General features: G+C 42.4%; 1 protein-coding gene and 1 pseudogene across 1 annotated transcript; both read left to right on the forward strand.

The window, feature by feature from the left end:
* The first annotated feature begins 1197 nt into the window (after positions 1-1197).
* LOC127760713 (transcription factor KUA1-like) lies at positions 1198-3182 on the forward strand. Its single transcript, XM_052285013.1, has 3 exons — positions 1198-1842; positions 2300-2496; positions 2595-3182. Exons 1-3 carry the CDS (start codon positions 1443-1445, stop codon positions 2898-2900), a joined length of 903 nt encoding a protein of 300 aa, XP_052140973.1. The 5' UTR covers positions 1198-1442; the 3' UTR covers positions 2901-3182.
* An 8920-nt stretch (positions 3183-12102) lies between these two features.
* LOC127760766 (receptor-like protein EIX2) lies at positions 12103-16635 on the forward strand (annotated as a pseudogene).
* The last annotated feature ends 483 nt before the right edge of the window (positions 16636-17118 follow it).

Raw genomic sequence — 17118 nt, forward strand, 5'->3', positions numbered from 1 at the left:
AGTACTTGGGGCCTGTTTGTGAAGAAACTTCAAGGCCACTCTGCTAGAGTGCTTAGAATTAATTGAGCTTGATAAACTTGGAGCTTAATTAAGCTCAATTCAGACCTTGTCAGTTGTCATATCGATAATATGCTAATAAACTTTGGAAGTAAGCAAAGCACTGTTTTTCCTCGTGGTCCAATTGTCTCGAATGGACAGATTTGTTTGATATAGGAGTAAAACACAGTGAAGAGCAGAGTACGTGCATGCGGATCTCACGTGCGGAAGCGAACAGTTGAAGTCACTGGACTTGTCTACAGAGTCTTGCGTACTCGTCGTAGGACGTGTGACGTCGTGGCCATTTCTCACCCGAGAACGCCTACGAGGCCACGACGTAGTAACAATCAAGATTTTCTCTACGAAAATTACATGCAAGACACAGTACAACGGGACATGGTTTAATTATTTCGCATGTAAATTTTAGGATATTGATGCTAAAACGTGTCCCCACCAATTTACTGATAGTTTGAATAGTAGTAATAGTGTATGTTTGGATTGAAACCAAATCATTGGTAATGCTAATAATTAATTTGGCATTAATCTGAACTTTTCTCCCCATATCATCAATATTTGGTATCAATTCAAATATGTATAATACTCCAATTAGAATATTGATAGCTAGTGTCAAAAAAATGCTAAGAATTTGGCAATACTGAAGATTTGGTAGAGTATCTTGATGGGAATTAGTATGTTCATTTTTATTTTTCATTTTCCAAAAAATATTCAAATTTTGTAAAAGAAAGTAATTCATTTTTTATTTTTTTTCCATAAATTCATACATTTTTGACACATCAGTCAATGGGTACAAGTGAGCTGGTCTGTCTGCTCATTTAATTGGTTTATAAGTGAGTTTACGGTCTGACCCAATTACAAACAAGTTCAGTTTGGAATGTCGTTTTTTCCCTTCCAGTTCAGACATGAAATTCGTGTTTACAAACGGATTCACGTGAAAATTCCCGGTTTTCGTAACGTTAGGACAACTAACCAATCATCAAATTGTCACTGAAGTCCAAGCTACAAGATCTAGAAGGCGACTCCAATTATCACCTCATTTACAATTTTCCTTTTTTTTCCTGTGGCCTGCTTCCATCCAACAGCATGTCCACATCCATATCCAATCACCAACACACCTCAAACCCGCATTTATAGCGGCTGCTTAAGCCTAAGCTTCCCCTAACCTAGCTCATTAGCCGCCGCAGCTGCAGGAGAGAAAACACGAGCAGTAGTAGTAGTAGTACAACGCCACCCACCACACAGTGTCCGTGTGCTGCGGGTGTGGACGCACTGGCCTCCACCCATCTCTCTCACCGCCTCTGCAGCAGCAGCAAAAGGCGAAGGCACAGTACAAAGATTCAGCTAGCACCCACCACCACCACCCCGATTTATAGCCAGCCACGCCATCCATGGCGAGGAAGTGCTCCCACTGTGGCAACTACGGCCACAACTCAAGAACCTGCAGCAGCAGCAGCGCCAGCGCTGGACACAGGGATACCACCATGCTCTGCGACGGCGGCGACGGCGGCGGTGGCGGTGGGCTGAGGCTGTTCGGAGTGCAGGTCCATGTCGCTGCCGGCGGCGGTGGAGGTGGAGGTGGAGGTGGAGGTTTGTCGATGAAGAAGAGCTACAGCATGGACTGCCTGCAGCTGGCGGCGGCGGGGGCGGCTCCGGGCTCGCTCGTGTCGCCGTCGTCGTCGTCCTCGTCGTCGATGCTCCTGTCGATCGACGAGGGGGGCTTGGAGAGGGCGTCCAATGGGTACCTGTCTGATGGCCCCCATGGCAGAATTGTCCAGGAGAGGAAGAAAGGTAATACTAATATTGAAATGGCCTTGCAATACTCTGCAATTTTTTTTATTGTTCAGAAACATTCTGCAGTTTTTTTTAGAGGGCATACTTTGCGATTACAGAAGCATTTAAAATCTTCTCTGGAAAAAAAATAGAGAGAGAAGAAAATTTGGTATGGAAATTCAGAGGCTTGTAATCTTAAATTACCTACCAAATCTTCTACTAGTATCTTTCTTTGTTTAGTTTATCATCCCGACCGAACAAAAGTTACATTATCCCTCTGAAATAAAAGTAGCATTATCTTCTTCTGCGATGAAAGGATACCAAGGCATATCTGTCTCCTTTTATATATTCACCAAATGAATGTTCAGGACGACTTATCATCCTGAACAACATAACCCCCAGAAAAATTCAGTACTAGTAGTACATATATATAGTCATATAACAAATCAAAATAATCTGTATATGAACATGACAGGAGTTCCGTGGAGCGAGGAGGAGCACCGGCTGTTCCTCGTCGGGCTCGACAAGCTGGGCAAGGGCGACTGGCGAGGCATCTCCCGGAGCTACGTCACGACGAGGACCCCGACCCAGGTCGCCAGCCACGCCCAGAAGTTCTTCCTCAGGCAGAGCAGCATCGGCAAGAAGAAGCGCCGCTCCAGCCTCTTCGACATGGTACAATCCCAATTCCTTGGCCTCCTTAAATTAATCCGAGTTCTTGAATTTTTTGGCTAACAGCCAGTTCGATTCTAATATATATTTACATGCAACAGGTGCCGATTTGCGAGAACGGTGCGCGCGTCTCGGAGCAGCTGAGCGGCGAAGGCGCGGCGGCGGCGTCGACCTCACTGTCGCTGATGAACACGCACGAGACCTCCTCGGACAGAGTGGCGGCCATTGATCTGAATTCCACCGAGGAAGATGACACGGTGGGCGCGTCAGGGAGGCCGTTTTTCCCGGTGGTTCTGATGGAGCAGCAGCAGCAGGCTTCCCATGGACATGGCCACCACCACCACTGCACGCCGCTCGACCTGGAGCTCGGCATGTCCGTCTCGTCGACGCCGTCCATCGGCACATGACCCGGCCATGCCATGCACACCGTCGTCGTTAGGAGATGCTCCAGTTTCGTCGGTGCAAGGTCTGCAGGATATAGTACACGCTGTAAAACTGTGGCGGATATATCTGCAGTCTGACCTGTCTGCCAAGTGGAGTAAAGGGCTGGAGTATTTTGGCAAATGTTTGTAGTATTGCAAAGCTGGTGCAAGTGGAGAGATCAACGAGCAGTACCAACTGTGGATACAGTAATGTCCGTACTACTTTTTAATTAATTAGGTTGTGTAATCAGAGACACCGATTCTCTACTGCTCATGTCATGTGCGCCTTGTGTTCATTGGCTTTTGCTTAAGTTTTGGGAAGATTGCAACTCTGCCATTGCTGATGTGTGGAATTGGCAACCTGACAGTCCAAATGCAAGAAAGGTTTTTTTTTCTGAAACCAAAATGAACTAAATATGAAAATGATGCACTTAATGCGATTTCCCCATTAATTCTCCTTCTCCGTCCATCTCTCTGCCTGTCAACTGCAATCTAGGAGACTAGTCTTTATGTCCTATCCCGAGTATCCTCTGCTCCCCGTTCGTCGACAGCGGTTGCCAACCTTCGCATTCGTCTGCTGAACTGACTGCTGAACCACACGGTGATGCATGACGCCATTGTTTTGTTTATGCAAGATGTGGCTGTCGATCGATGCGGTCGGCCATGCTGTGCTAGCTCCGAGGAGGACGAGATGGTTGAATCCAGCAATCATCCATGGTCATTCGGCTCAGGTCAAACAGAGAAGTTAACCAGACCAAAGGCCTTAACTCTACCGCACAATAGCCAAATACCGTACAAATCCAACTTATAATCCTACTGTCACGCACTAAAGAAATAACCCTAATAGGCTAGCTAATTAGTTTCAGAAACTATCCAGATTCTTATCCTATCTTCTAGTGCCATCCATGACAGAAACCACTCGTACAATGCACGAAACCGCAGGCGATGACAAAGGCGGATTCAGTTCATATGGCGATGGATGGCTTAGCTAAGGTAGCAACAGTGTGTGGCGCATGCACAGCATCGTATCATCATCGTCGTCGTCGTTCGGGCCAGCGCGGGTCCTACGCCTGTACGTGCGCGCCCCCAGCATCTGTGATACATGGCAGCCAGTCCAGTGTCCAGGCCAGATTCATTCGTTAGATGAGGATAAAACCAGAGACTGATCGAGAGAGCTTAGCGGGTACCAAGTTGCCGTCCCAGTTGGGCTCCGCCCTATGGCTATCCTTGTCGTGTCACAGGCTCACAGCTGCATCGATGATGCGTTAGTATCGCCGATGCAAATGCGAATTAAGGTATCGAAAGGAACACCTATTGTTGCAATGTACTGTACTACTAGTGCATAATTCAGAACAAGTTGGTCCTTATCTTTCAGAAAAAAGAACGAAGGTGTTGCCAGGAAGGGAAAAGGTAGCTAGGGGAGGGAGGGATAGACATGGTGTTTATCTGGTGCAGCCACTTTGTTTGTCCCAAGATTCCAGTGGCAATGTGGCAGCTGCAGCTGTTGGGCATATTTTCGTCTCAGCTTGAGTGATAAGTGTGTCTCCCGGGACTACTTTTGTTTGGTGGCAACTGTGAAAAGCAGCTCGACCCTTGCTGACTCTGTGTCCAGTGGATAATCACCAGGGACTCCTTGGTTGGTGGTGTCAACTGTGAAAAAGCACCTCAACCTGGGCTCTCCTGGATCTGTTAAGTGGATAATCACCATCCAGATCAGCCCCCAGCCAATAATCACTCAAGCTCTACCCCCCTCTCCTATAAAGAAGAAAGGTATAGGCAGGACGGATTAACGAAAACGCCAAAGATACTTAATGTCAGCACTCACGGATGAAGGGTAAAAAGAAACAAAGAATGACAGATGTAAATCCAACGGCTCAGCTGCGTCAGCGCAGGAGCAGGACAACAACAAACCTCGCCCGCACACCCGTACGCACGCATGTGCGTCGCAGGCGGCGGCGGTAGCGCGGGCGGGGCACACGTGTCCGGGGGGCGGCCCGGGTTGGCCATCATCCGATTGGCAATCTTGGTGTATATACGTAGGCAGGCGTAAACCCTATCCACCACGATCGATCGGTTTATTACGCGAACGTACGGGCGAGCAGAGCCCCGGGCGCGAGATCCCCGTGGCGCAGGGGGACCGCGACTCCGCGAGGCCACGCCCGCGCGCGCGACGACGACGACGCCGACGTGCGTGCGCCGGCCGTCGCGGTCCACCGCCACGTACGCGCTGCATCACGCGGGCGGAGAGGACGAGACGACGCTGCCTTTCGCCTATAGGCGCGCGCCCGATCGAGCGTCTTTCCGGCGACGGCGACGCGCGAGCGACCGGGTCCCGCGGGCCCTGCCCTGTCCCCCTACCCCTCTCGTCTCCCTGCCGAGCGCGCGGTCGCTAGCGAGGCGGTGATGGCGCGGCTATTGTTAAACGGGGAGAGAGATGCGCGAGGGCCGCGTTGCGCGCGTTGGTGAGAGCGGTGCGTGCGACGTTTCGGGGGCTCGGCGGATTCTATTCTATCCGGGGGTTCGGTGGCCACACACGTACGCGTACGCGTACGCGCGCGACTGTGGTGTGGGCTGTGGCGGGGAGGGGAGGGGGGAACGCGGGTGAATATGCTTCGCGGGGAGATGAGATGGCGGGGGCGCTCGTGTGGACGGTAGCGCTCCGTCGATCGTTCGCTCGCTCTGGCTTTGCATGTGGATAGGATGGGGTTTAATTCTTCTTGAGTAAAGTCTATCACCGGTCCCTAAATTTTCCGTTGTGTCATCCCAGTCCCTAAACTTATAAATCGACCGTTCATGTCCTCAAACTTGTTCAACTGTGTTATCCCGGTCTCTAAACTTGCAGATCACTCGTTTAGGTCCTCCAACTTGTTCAGTTGTGTCACCCCGGTCCCTAAACTTGGATTTGAATATCATCTGGGTCAAATAGGGCGGTCTAAAGACTTTATATTTAAAAATAATTCATAACTTTTTCATGTGAACTCTAATGAAGACAAACTTTATATCAAACTTGTAGCCCTCGACGCGATCTACAACTTTGTAGTTGAACTTTTTTTTATTTTAAGTCACTTTTTGTCCCAAAATGTAATTTTAAAATTAAAATTTCAAAATCTATAAACATGCAACAATATTTTGGGACCCTAAACAGTTTTAATTCAAAAACTTTTCAACTACAAAGTTGTAGGTCGCGTCGAGGGCTACATGAAAAAGTTATGAATTATTTTCTGATATAAAGTTTTTAGACCGTCCTGTTTAGGGACCGGAGTGACACAGCTGAACAAGTTGGAGGACCTAAACGAGTGATTGCAAGTTTAGGGACCGAGATGACATAGTCGAACAAGTTTGAGGACCTGAACGGTCGATTTGCGAGTTTAGGGATCGGGATGACACAACGGTACAAGTTTAGAGACTAGTGATAGACTTTACTCATTCTTCTTTCTTCCATGGAGGATTTCGCTGTGGTTGATTGGAATATGCTCTGCTCTGCGTTCTGTGGACCACCGCTGATCTATCTATTGTCAGTATGGAGTATATACGTGTTTCTCGTGCTCGTTTGTAGTATGTGTAGTTGTATTGGATAGGACTAGCCTGTGTAAGATACAGTATCTCCGGTCTCCGCTATCTTTTTCTTTACACACATCTCTGTTATCTCGATTTTGCTATACGTCTCACGACAGATTTTTTGCGTCAAATCACCCGAATTTGCTTTCGTCGGATCACTTGGGCATGGTTTAATTTGACGGTCGTGATTTATCCCCCTACCACCACGACACCACCTAGCAGTATCTTTACCGGGCACACAATGAATAATACAAACAAACTGATGAGTACGGGCCAAAATATGAATACCATGATTTAATTTACAGCACATTTGTATTAAAATTACATTACACTTACATGCCATATCTACTGTTTTTACAAATATAATTTTAGTTATAAAGCACTGTAATTTTAGTTATAAATGCAACATTTAACACTTTAGACATCTGAACGGTTTTTCAAGGAGTGCATTTGTACTAAAACGATAAATATTATAGTTACCAAAATTTACAGTGTATTTGTACTAAAATTATAGTGCACTTACATGTCATATCTACTGTTTTTATAAATGTAATTTTAGTTGTAAAGCATTGTAATTTTAGTTATAAATGCAACATTTAACACTTCAGATACCTGGACGGTTTCTCAAGCAGTGCATTTGTACTAAAACGATAAATATTCTAGTTACCAAAATTTTACAGTGCATTTGTAATAAAATTACAGTGTACTTACATGCCATATCTACTTTTTTTACAAATGTAATTTTAGTTATAAGGCACTGTAATTTTAGTTATAAATGCAACATTTGTGTTAATCTCTACTAAATACTACTCTAGTAACCAATACAATCACAAGCTACCTAAACGGTTTCTCTGTACTTTTTTTTTTTATGGTTGGATGCAAATATAAGGGGAGAAAAAAATCTGGGTAATTTTTTCTCAAAAATCACACGACAGATGCCTAGACAGTTCCGTGTTATCTCGGTTGTATAAATGTTCCTCTGGGCTATGGGCTGCATCTAGAGAATGGAGACAGTACGTGGGCTAATTAATATCGAGCCCACCATGGCACCGTAGATCCGTTGGCCCACTGTTCAAACATGCGTGTGTTGTTACGTCACTGCCACCAACCCAAAACGTGGTTACGTGAAAGATTTCTATAATCGGCTAGAAAATAGCTACTGCGTTGCACCGGATAAAAACGCTTTCTTTTTCAGTTAACAGCCTAGCAATAATTGAAATTAAAAACGTTTCATTTTTCAGTTAAGAGCTGAGCAATAATTGAAATATTATGTACAAGTGGAACCGCAATCCCCAAATTTCTAGTTGAATTTTTTTAATCTTGGTTGAGGGATTTTGATTACTCGAACTTCTCTTTCCGTTTTCTCATTAAAAGAAGATTAAAACTAATGAATTAAAGCCGAAATAAAAAGGAAAATCGTGAGAAAAATGATGAGGGATGAATGAGAAATCGAATTTTTCAATTAATTGGATGAGGAAAAAAAATGCACGGAAAGACAGATCGACGTGGCTGCGGTACTAGGTTCGGCCGGCAACCTAGCAGCAAGGAGGTCCGAACTGCTCTCCTTAAAAGCCGGCATCAAGAGCAACCCAATGAAGCGGTTGGAGTCGTGGTGCGGCCAATAGTCCAAGACTGGTGCAAGTGAAACAAGTAGCACGGCCGTGCACTAGTATAGATCCGAGCATTCTTGACGAGTCATCCATATTAGGTTAATACAACTCGTGTGGGATAATTGGTCTCTAACCGACCGAAAAATATCCCATTTAACATATGACTACCAGGGATAATCCGTCACTGATACGAGGTCATCTGTGTCGGTTTATAGTTGTAACATGTCACAGATGATCTATAACGGGTCACAACCATGTCCTGTCATAGATAACATATTATCCATGATGGGTGTAATGAGATGACCCAAAAAAGATGAGAACATTCATATGTTACGAATCGTGACTACCATCTTTCACAGATAAACGGTATGAGGGAAAATTTAAAATTTTTGATTTTTTATTAAAACAACCTAAGATAGAAACATACCTTATATAAAAGTAATTTTTATTAGATAATACCTTGTATGAAAGTTGTAGATCTTGATGAGAGCTATAACTTCAAAATTGTCAATATTTAAATTTGAGATAATTTACATGCCCCCAATATGCATTATAAATGATTAGATCTATTTTGAAAATGTAATTTTGAATGTTTCAAATAACTAGAAAAAAATGCCAGGTGAAGGCTATTTTAATTTTATTATTGTTATACAATTTAGTTAGGTGAAATTCACTGTGAGAATTCGCTTGGATATATATTTTTTTCTAAAAAAATGAGCTACAATTAGGAATCTGATCATCTCAAGTTAGCATGCAAGTTTTTTTAAAAGATTTCTTATATGACTCCTTATGTATTTGCAAAAGCGAACGAACTTAAAACCATACTCAAATACATATATGTATTTCAAAAAGCGAACGAACTTAAAAACCGACTCATACACGGATGACGTATCAAAGTACCAGCAAAAACATCTACAGTTTTCATAATAGTTTCACTGTGAGAATTCGGGATATATATATATTTTCCTAGAAAATCATGAGCTGCAATTAGGAGTCCTATCATCTCGAGTTAGCATGCAAATATTTTTTTAAAGAGATTTCTTATATGACTCCTTATGTATTTGCAAAAGCGAACGAACTTAAAACCATACTCAAATACATATATGTATTTCAAAAAGCGAACGAATTTAAAAACCGACTCATACACGGATGACGTACCAAAGTACTGATAAAAACATCTTCAATTTTTATAATAGTAGAGATAGTGATATAGATATATATAGGTAGGTATAGAGATATATAGGTATGGATATGGATTTATTTTATTTTTTATAGAAAAGAAAAGAGACCGGAAGGGGAGGAGAAGCGAAGCGAGCGCGGATGTGGTGGGACGTATTTTTGTCTTTTGTGATTAAATCTTTTATTCTTTTGTGATTAGGAATTCAGATTATTGATTTATTTATTTATTAAAATAAAAAGAGAGAAAAAAGAAGAGATCGGGAGGGGAGGCGCGAAACTCCTAATGGGCGATCGATTGCCACTAGCGATCGGGTCGCCCCCCTCTCCTCCATGTGGTTTCTTTTTTTTTGGCACCGCAATAATTTCCTATTTTAGCAAATTTATGCACCTAAAGTTTGTACACCTCAAGTTTACACATCTAAAGTTTAGATACCCAAAGTTTATAAATCAAAAGTTTATATATCCGATTCAAATTTGAATTTGAATTCAAATATTAGTTTATAGACCCAAAGATTATAAGTCAAAAGTTTACATACCCGTTTCAAATTTGAATTTGAATTCAAATATTTTATATATATAGCATTTCTATACATAATTTTTTTCAACTTTGTTTTTTTATTTTTTTTAAAATTTATGGTGTAGTAGGAAGAGAAGAAGGGGAGGAGGAAGGGGGGAGAGGAGTGTATAGAGGGGATGGGGATCGATCGATCGCCCATTAGCCACGCCCGGGGAGGCGCGCTCGCGCGTGATCAGGAGAAACATCAGCGTAAAAAAACTACGACGTAAAATATCCGAAAGGAAAAAAACCGGAAAAAAGGGAAAAACGATGGACCAAAATAATATCTATAAGCTTTACATATTTTGGTAGTAGACTATAAAAAATGCCCGTTCGTTACGACGGAAAGAAAACACAAAAAATTAAGAAAAAGTCGAGAAAGATTAACATTATGTAATTAATTAAAATACAATTTCACCATCCTTTGTATATATATATATATATATATATATATATATATTTATTTATTTATTTATTTCATCCCCACTACATATGAAATCGCAATTAGACATGTATATGATGTTGAATAAAATAAAGGATCATGAAAATCAAGGTAAATGTGGGTAATAAAATTTCCCAAATAATGGAATTATTTTTTATTAAATTCTCCACGATTAATTACATTATCTGATTTTTTTTTCAGAATTTTCAGAGCTCCATTACTAATTTTAACAATACAAACATCATTTCAGCATTTATTTAAATAAAAATCTAAATAAAAACCCTCCTATCTTTCTGGGCCATTTTCAGCCCATTTATTTCCTCATCCCACAGCCGAGCTGGCCCGTTTTCCTCCCTTCCGCCTCGGCCTCCAAGCGCGCATCCAGCCCATCTAGCAACCACAAGTCTAATTGGCGTCCCCCTGTCCTCTCACTGTCGTGTAGGTTCCAGTGCACAGTGTCGTCCTCTACCTCCGTCCGAGTCCTGCAACTACCCGACACCACCGGAAGCCACCTCCTCCGTAAAATCCGTTCGTATCTTTGGAGATAATCCAAAATTGATTGAGGGGTTTCAATCCTTATCTCCTCCTCTTTCCGTTTTCCCAAGAATTAGAGCAAAATCGTGTCGTATCTATCTCGGAATTGAGCCCTACAGCAAGCAAACCCTAAGTTCAGTCTCAGAGTCCGTTTTGCATAAAAAAATCGCGTATACATGCGGATGACGATGATGGACGAAAATAGTGCCGGAATCCTTAAAGCAAGTTTAATAGTACAGCCAAGTACTAGCTCCAAATCATCTATAGCCAATTAATATCTAATTCATACAATAGTTGCTTACTATACTATTAATATCTGGTCCCACCTGTCATACACACATTACGTCTTGGAGTACGTGCTGCAGCTGGCTACAGATCTGTAGCCCGCTGCTCTTCTCTCTCTTCCTTTGTCTCTTTAAAATATGTATCTAATTCATACAATAGTTGCTTACTATACTATTAATACCTAGTCACACCTGTCATACACACATTACGTCTTGGAGTCCGTGCTGCAGCTGGCTATAGATCTGTAGCCCGCTGCTCTTCTCTCTCTTGCTTTATCTCTTTAAAATATGTTTACAGTTGGCTAATAGCCTGCTATTGCCCTTTTTTTTACAAATTGGTCCTTTTCAAAAACTTATTTTGAAACTAGTCCCTGCAAAAAACTTCAACCAAAAATAGGCCGTGGACTCAGTGCCATGGACATTGGCGCTAAGCTATAACGTATCAGCGCCAACGTCGTTGGCGCTAAACTCTAATCCGAGGTGGCATGAATTCGCTGAGTCATCAGATCTCAGCGCCAATGTATTTAGCGCTGAGGTCCAGACGATTTAAATAGCTGCGGCGGCATTTCTAGCAATTCTTTACAAATAATTTTTACAAAATAAATTTTGTTCTCTTGACTACTCACTCTTATTCTTTACAATTTTTTTCCTTTTCTCTTCCTCCTAGCATTCTTTTAGAATTAATGTATTTTACAAAATAATTTTTGTTCTCTTGACTACTCACTCTTATTTAAATGCCGCCACAGCTATTTAAATCGTCTGGACCTCAGCGCCAAATACCTTGGCGCTGAGATCTGATGACTCAGCGAATTCATGCCACCTCGGATTAGAGTTTAGCGCCAATGTCGTTGGCGCTGATACGTCATAGATTAGCGCCAATGTCTATGGCGCTGAGTCCACGGCCTATTTTTGGTTGAAGTTTTTTGCGGGGACTAGTTTTAAAATAAGTTTTTGAAAAGGATCAATTTGTTAAAAAAACGGCCGCTATTGTACCTGCTCTTACGTATTTTACAATTAGGTATAGATATAGATATAGATATAGGGCCTGCTCAGATTTTAGCCAAAATAAATCTTACCAAATTTTGACAATGCCAAAATTTTGATAAGATGACAATATTGCCAAAATTTTGGTAAGATTTCTTATGTATTTACTAAATTTGACAACAAACTAAATATAGATAATTTTTTTTTTGACAACTTTATCAAAAATAGTATGGTTAAAAATGGCATCTCTTATGTTAAGAGATAATTTTGGTAAGATTTCTTATGTATTTACTAAATTTGACAACAAACTAAATATAGATAATTTTTTTTGACAACTTTATTAAAAATAGTATGGTCAAACAGGTTCATAGATATAGATCTCGGATGCGGACATAGGAGAACGGTCCGGCGGTTTCCAACAAAAATCATGGTTGTTGAAAGAAGTGCACGCGAAGGATGTTAACACGCCAAAAGCTTGAAAACGAACAGCATGACTAGGCGCACGTATTCACACTTCAATCTCTATTGACCACAGGAAACTAGACCCCTATCAGATGGTCTAATCAGTCAAAGAAAAAAGTCAAATTTTAAATTTTAAACTTAATTTTAAGATTGATTTTGAGATATTCTTAACATAGTTTCTTTTTCAACTTTAGCTTTTAAGTCACCAAGAACACATATATAAAAGTTTTAACTACAAATCTATTTTTATTCCCTAATAAGTCATTTTGACTTGTTAGGAAAAAAGCCAAATGATGGGGCATATCTTTCCTATCTTTCTGTATCTACTATTATTATATTATTATTGATAAAGGATGAAAATGTGAGTTATCATGTTCATTGTGGAGGGCTAAATCGGAAAACAAAAAGGAAAACCATTACATTTGATCATGACGCATAGAAATATAAATAAATTGATGGAAACAGAAGTAAGAATTGTATAAAAATAAATTATATTTCCAAGAAAGCTATTCCAGGCTCCAGCAGTCAAGAACTATCTACAGCAAATAAGGATTGCCATTGCTAGGCTTAGAAATACTCCAGCGACAACAGTACCTGCAAACCAAAGGCCCCGCCCTTACTCCAAAATCCAATCGTCCAACGCACGTCCATGGGTCCATCTTCATCCTGCTGCCTGGTGCTCATCACGATGATCACCGTAGCCATGATCACTGCCAATTCCTATGTCCACGCTCAGCGCGGATCTGGCGGCGGCGGCAAGTGCATCGCGGCAGAGAGGGCCGCGCTGCTCTCCTTCAAAGCCGGCATCACGAGCGACCCGGCGAAGCTGCTGAAATCATGGCGCGGCGATGACTGCTGCAGCTGGAGCGGCGTCAGGTGCAGCAACGAGACCGGCCATGTCGTCGGGCTCGACCTCCGCGCCGCCTTCTTCTTGAGCAACGAGACCTTCGTTTGGTGCTTTCTCCGGCGTAGCACCTAACGGGATGCTCGGCGAGATAAGTTCCTCTTTGCTTGCTCTGAAGCACTTGAAGCATCTCGATCTTAGTGGGAACTACCTTGGTGGCGTAGGCTTGCCGATGCCTAGTTTCTTGGGCTCTTTCAAGAGCTTGACGTATTTGAACCTTGCTTGCATGAACTTTGATGGTAGATTGCCGCCTCAGCTTGGAAACCTCTCCAGATTGCAACATATCAACCTTGCAACTTACCAAGAAAACACCATGCGTCCTGGTGATGTATCATGGTTACGGCACCTCGGTTTGCTCCGATTTCTCGACATGAGTGGATTGAACCTCACTTCCAATGGCGACTGGGTTCGGTTAGTGACCGGCCTTTCTTATTTGAAGGTCCTTCAACTCGGTGGCTGTGGGCTTAGTTTACCACATGAACCAACAGCACATTCAAATATAAGTTCACTTGAAATTCTTGACCTATCAAGCAACAGAGTCGACACAATTAATCCAGCCTATTGGTTTTGGGATGTCCGGACCATCAGGGAGCTGCAACTTGGAAGAAATCAAATTACTGGTCCATTTCCAGCTGCAATCGGAAACATGACATCACTTGAGGTACTTACTCTAGGTGGCAATTACATCACAGGTGTGAAGTCTGAAATGATGAAAAACTTCTGCAACTTGCGGTGGCTAGAGCTGTGGTCGAATGAGATTAATCAAGATATGGCAGAATTTATGGAGGGATTGCCTCGGTGTACAAAGAGTTCTTTACAAACCTTAGATCTATCTGCTACCAATATCACTGGAGGCATCCCGAGCTGGATCAACCACTGGAGCAATTTACGTTCTCTTCAACTCTCGGCTAATAAGCTTGAAGGATTAATACCTTTGGAAATTGGTAAGATGACTAATCTCTCCACATTGTATCTAGACAACAACCAGCTCAACGGTTCAGTGTCAGAGGAACATTTTGCAAGTTTAGCGTCATTGGAAGATATAGACTTGTCTTACAATTCAATACACATTACGATCAACTCAGATTGGGTTCCCCCATTTAGCCTATATCAGGCTTTATTTGCACGTAGCAAAATGGGACCTCATTTTCCACTGTGGCTTAAAGGGCAGAGTAATGTTTACTTCCTTGACATTTCTGATGCCGGCATAACTGACAATCTTCCAGACTGGTTTTGGACTGTATTTTCGAATGTTCAATATTTGAACATCTCTTGTAATCAAATAAGTGGCACACTGCCAGCAACTCTTGAATTTATGACTTCAGCAATGACACTTGACCTCAACTCGAACAGGCTATCAGGTTTGCTGCCACAGCTACCACAATATTTGGGAACATTGGACATCTCCAACAACTCTTTGTCAGGACCACTACCGCTAATCTTTGGAGCTCCAATGCTTACACAACTAGTACTGTCCATAAATAAAATCAACGGCACCATTCCATCTTATATTTGTGTATTGAAGTATTTAGAGGTATTAGACCTGTCAGATAACTTTCTAGTTGGAAAACTTCCTCGATGCTCCAACGGTTCAGAGTCTAAGCAAGAACTTAACATGTCCCCTGATTCTACACAAATGCAACTGTCTGCTTTGATTTTGTACAACAATGACCTGTCAGGCAAATTTCCTGAATTTTTGCAACATTGCCAAGAGTTGACTCTTCTTCACCTCGCCCACAATAAGTTTGTTGGAGAGTTGCCAATATGGATAGCAGAGAAATTACCGCGTTTGTCATATCTTCAATTGCGGTACAATTTGTTCTCTGGCTCTATTCCAGTTCAGCTAACAAAACTTGAAAATCTCCGATATTTGGACCTTGCATATAACAGGATATCAGGAAGTATACCTCCTACTTTAGGAGGTTTAAAAGCAATGATTCAAGGTAATAGTACAAAATATACTAATCCCTTGGTGTGGAATTACTATAGGCCAAGAAATCCAAACGACTTCAATGATGGGTGCTACGTAAAATATCATAATAGCTTACTGGTTGTGGTAAAAGGTCAGGAACTTTATTACACCAGTACACTCGTATATATGGTTGGTCTTGATTTTTCCTGCAACAATTTAGGAGGAGATATCCCAGAGGAAATAACATCTCTTGTTGGACTGAAGAACTTGAACTTCTCCCATAACCATTTAACAGGAAATATTCCAGAGAAGATTGGTCTCCTGAGATATGTGGAGTCTCTTGACCTATCATTCAACATGATATCAGGCGAAATCCCTTCAAGTCTCTCAGACATGGCTTCACTGAGCTACTTGAACCTGTCATTCAACAATTTGTCCGGAAGAATACCATCAGGGAATCAGCTACAGACACTTGGTGATCCAGATTTCATATACATCGGCAATTATTATCTCTGTGGACCTCCTCTTTCAAGGAATTGTTCTGGACCGGAGGTAACTACAGGCCATCTTGAAGGGCATTCAACAGACAAAACATACTTTCACCTTGGGCTGGCTGTAGGATTTGTGATGGGACTTTGGTTAGTCTTTATTGGCTTATTATTTCTGAAGACCTGCAGATTTCGCTACTTTCAACTGTCTGACAAACTGCAGGACAGCATACAAACATCTGTGGAAAACATCTGCAGAGTGGTTTCACAAATCACAGAGGATTCAAAACAAGAAGGGACAAGGCCAGGCATCTGTCTCTGAAGGCACATGAATTTAGAACTCTCTTCCTTTTCATCTCGTTGTTTGTTCTTCAGATTTACCCCTTTTGCACGAGTAGTTTGGCAACAGAATCTTCAACCAAACTAATACTATTGGTGTGTCCAAGTCTCATGTTCATGTTCTTTCAGGTTACCCCATAAAATTGTGACAATGTGAGAATTTAGTTTCCCCAAATTTACCAAATCAGGTACCACATTGTGCGGGTGAAAATCCATCTTTCCCTTTCCTAGTTTCCTATGTTTGTTTAGAAGAATGCCAGAAAAAATAATGTTGCCCAGAACAACATATGCATACAGCTTTCTAGATAAATAGGTTATGCAAAATTGCAAATGCCTGAGTAGCTGAGCAAACAGAAGGGACTTTACTCTCGAGCCGAAGGGGAGAGTGGAACAGTTACCTGGTAGAGGAGGTGGCGCGTCACATGCCTGCGCCGGCGAGATGGCCATGCGGGCCGCCGGCTTGAGGAGTCGACGGCAGCGTCCTGGCTCCCGGTAGTCCTCGCGGTCATTGCCGCCAGCTAATTCGCTTGCTCCCCTGCGGTGGAAGCATGGATCCGCTCTGTTTGCGTAGGGAGGATTTTCCCAATTCAGAGCTAAGGTTTCTCCTTTTTTTTTTCCCCCAGTTTTCCTGTATTTAGAAGTAGTAGTACTAAATCCAATTTATCCTCCTAACTGGTTTTTAGTCAGGAAATTTTGTTATTCCCTTCCATACGGATTTGCTAGCGAGCTGTCGACAGCTTTTGTGGCCTAAAACTTTCGATTTTTTTGGCCGTTTGATCTGCGGTAAGATCAGTGATGCGTTCTTTCTGTATCAGATCCGAACCCGCTTCGTTTGGTTGGGTCTACTCGGTGTCAGCCTGTTACTAGTGTTGTTCCCAATTTTGAGCAGTGATTGCGGCATCTCTCGTTCTGTTCTTTCCAGAGAGGTCTCCGTGGCGTCGATGCTCAGGC

The sequence above is a fragment of the Oryza glaberrima genome, chromosome 1 (genome assembly GCF_000147395.1).
Source record: "Oryza glaberrima chromosome 1, OglaRS2, whole genome shotgun sequence".
NCBI lineage: Eukaryota > Viridiplantae > Streptophyta > Magnoliopsida > Poales > Poaceae > Oryza > Oryza glaberrima.

Coding starts and splice junctions, on each gene's coding strand:
- LOC127760713 (XM_052285013.1), top strand. CDS start 1,443: ATGGCGAGGAAGTGCTCCCACTGTGGCAACTACGGCCACAACTCAAGA. Junction 1,843..2,299: donor TGTCCAGGAGAGGAAGAAAG/GTAATACTAATA, acceptor TGAACATGACAG/GAGTTCCGTGGAGCGAGGAG. Junction 2,497..2,594: donor GCTCCAGCCTCTTCGACATG/GTACAATCCCAA, acceptor TACATGCAACAG/GTGCCGATTTGCGAGAACGG.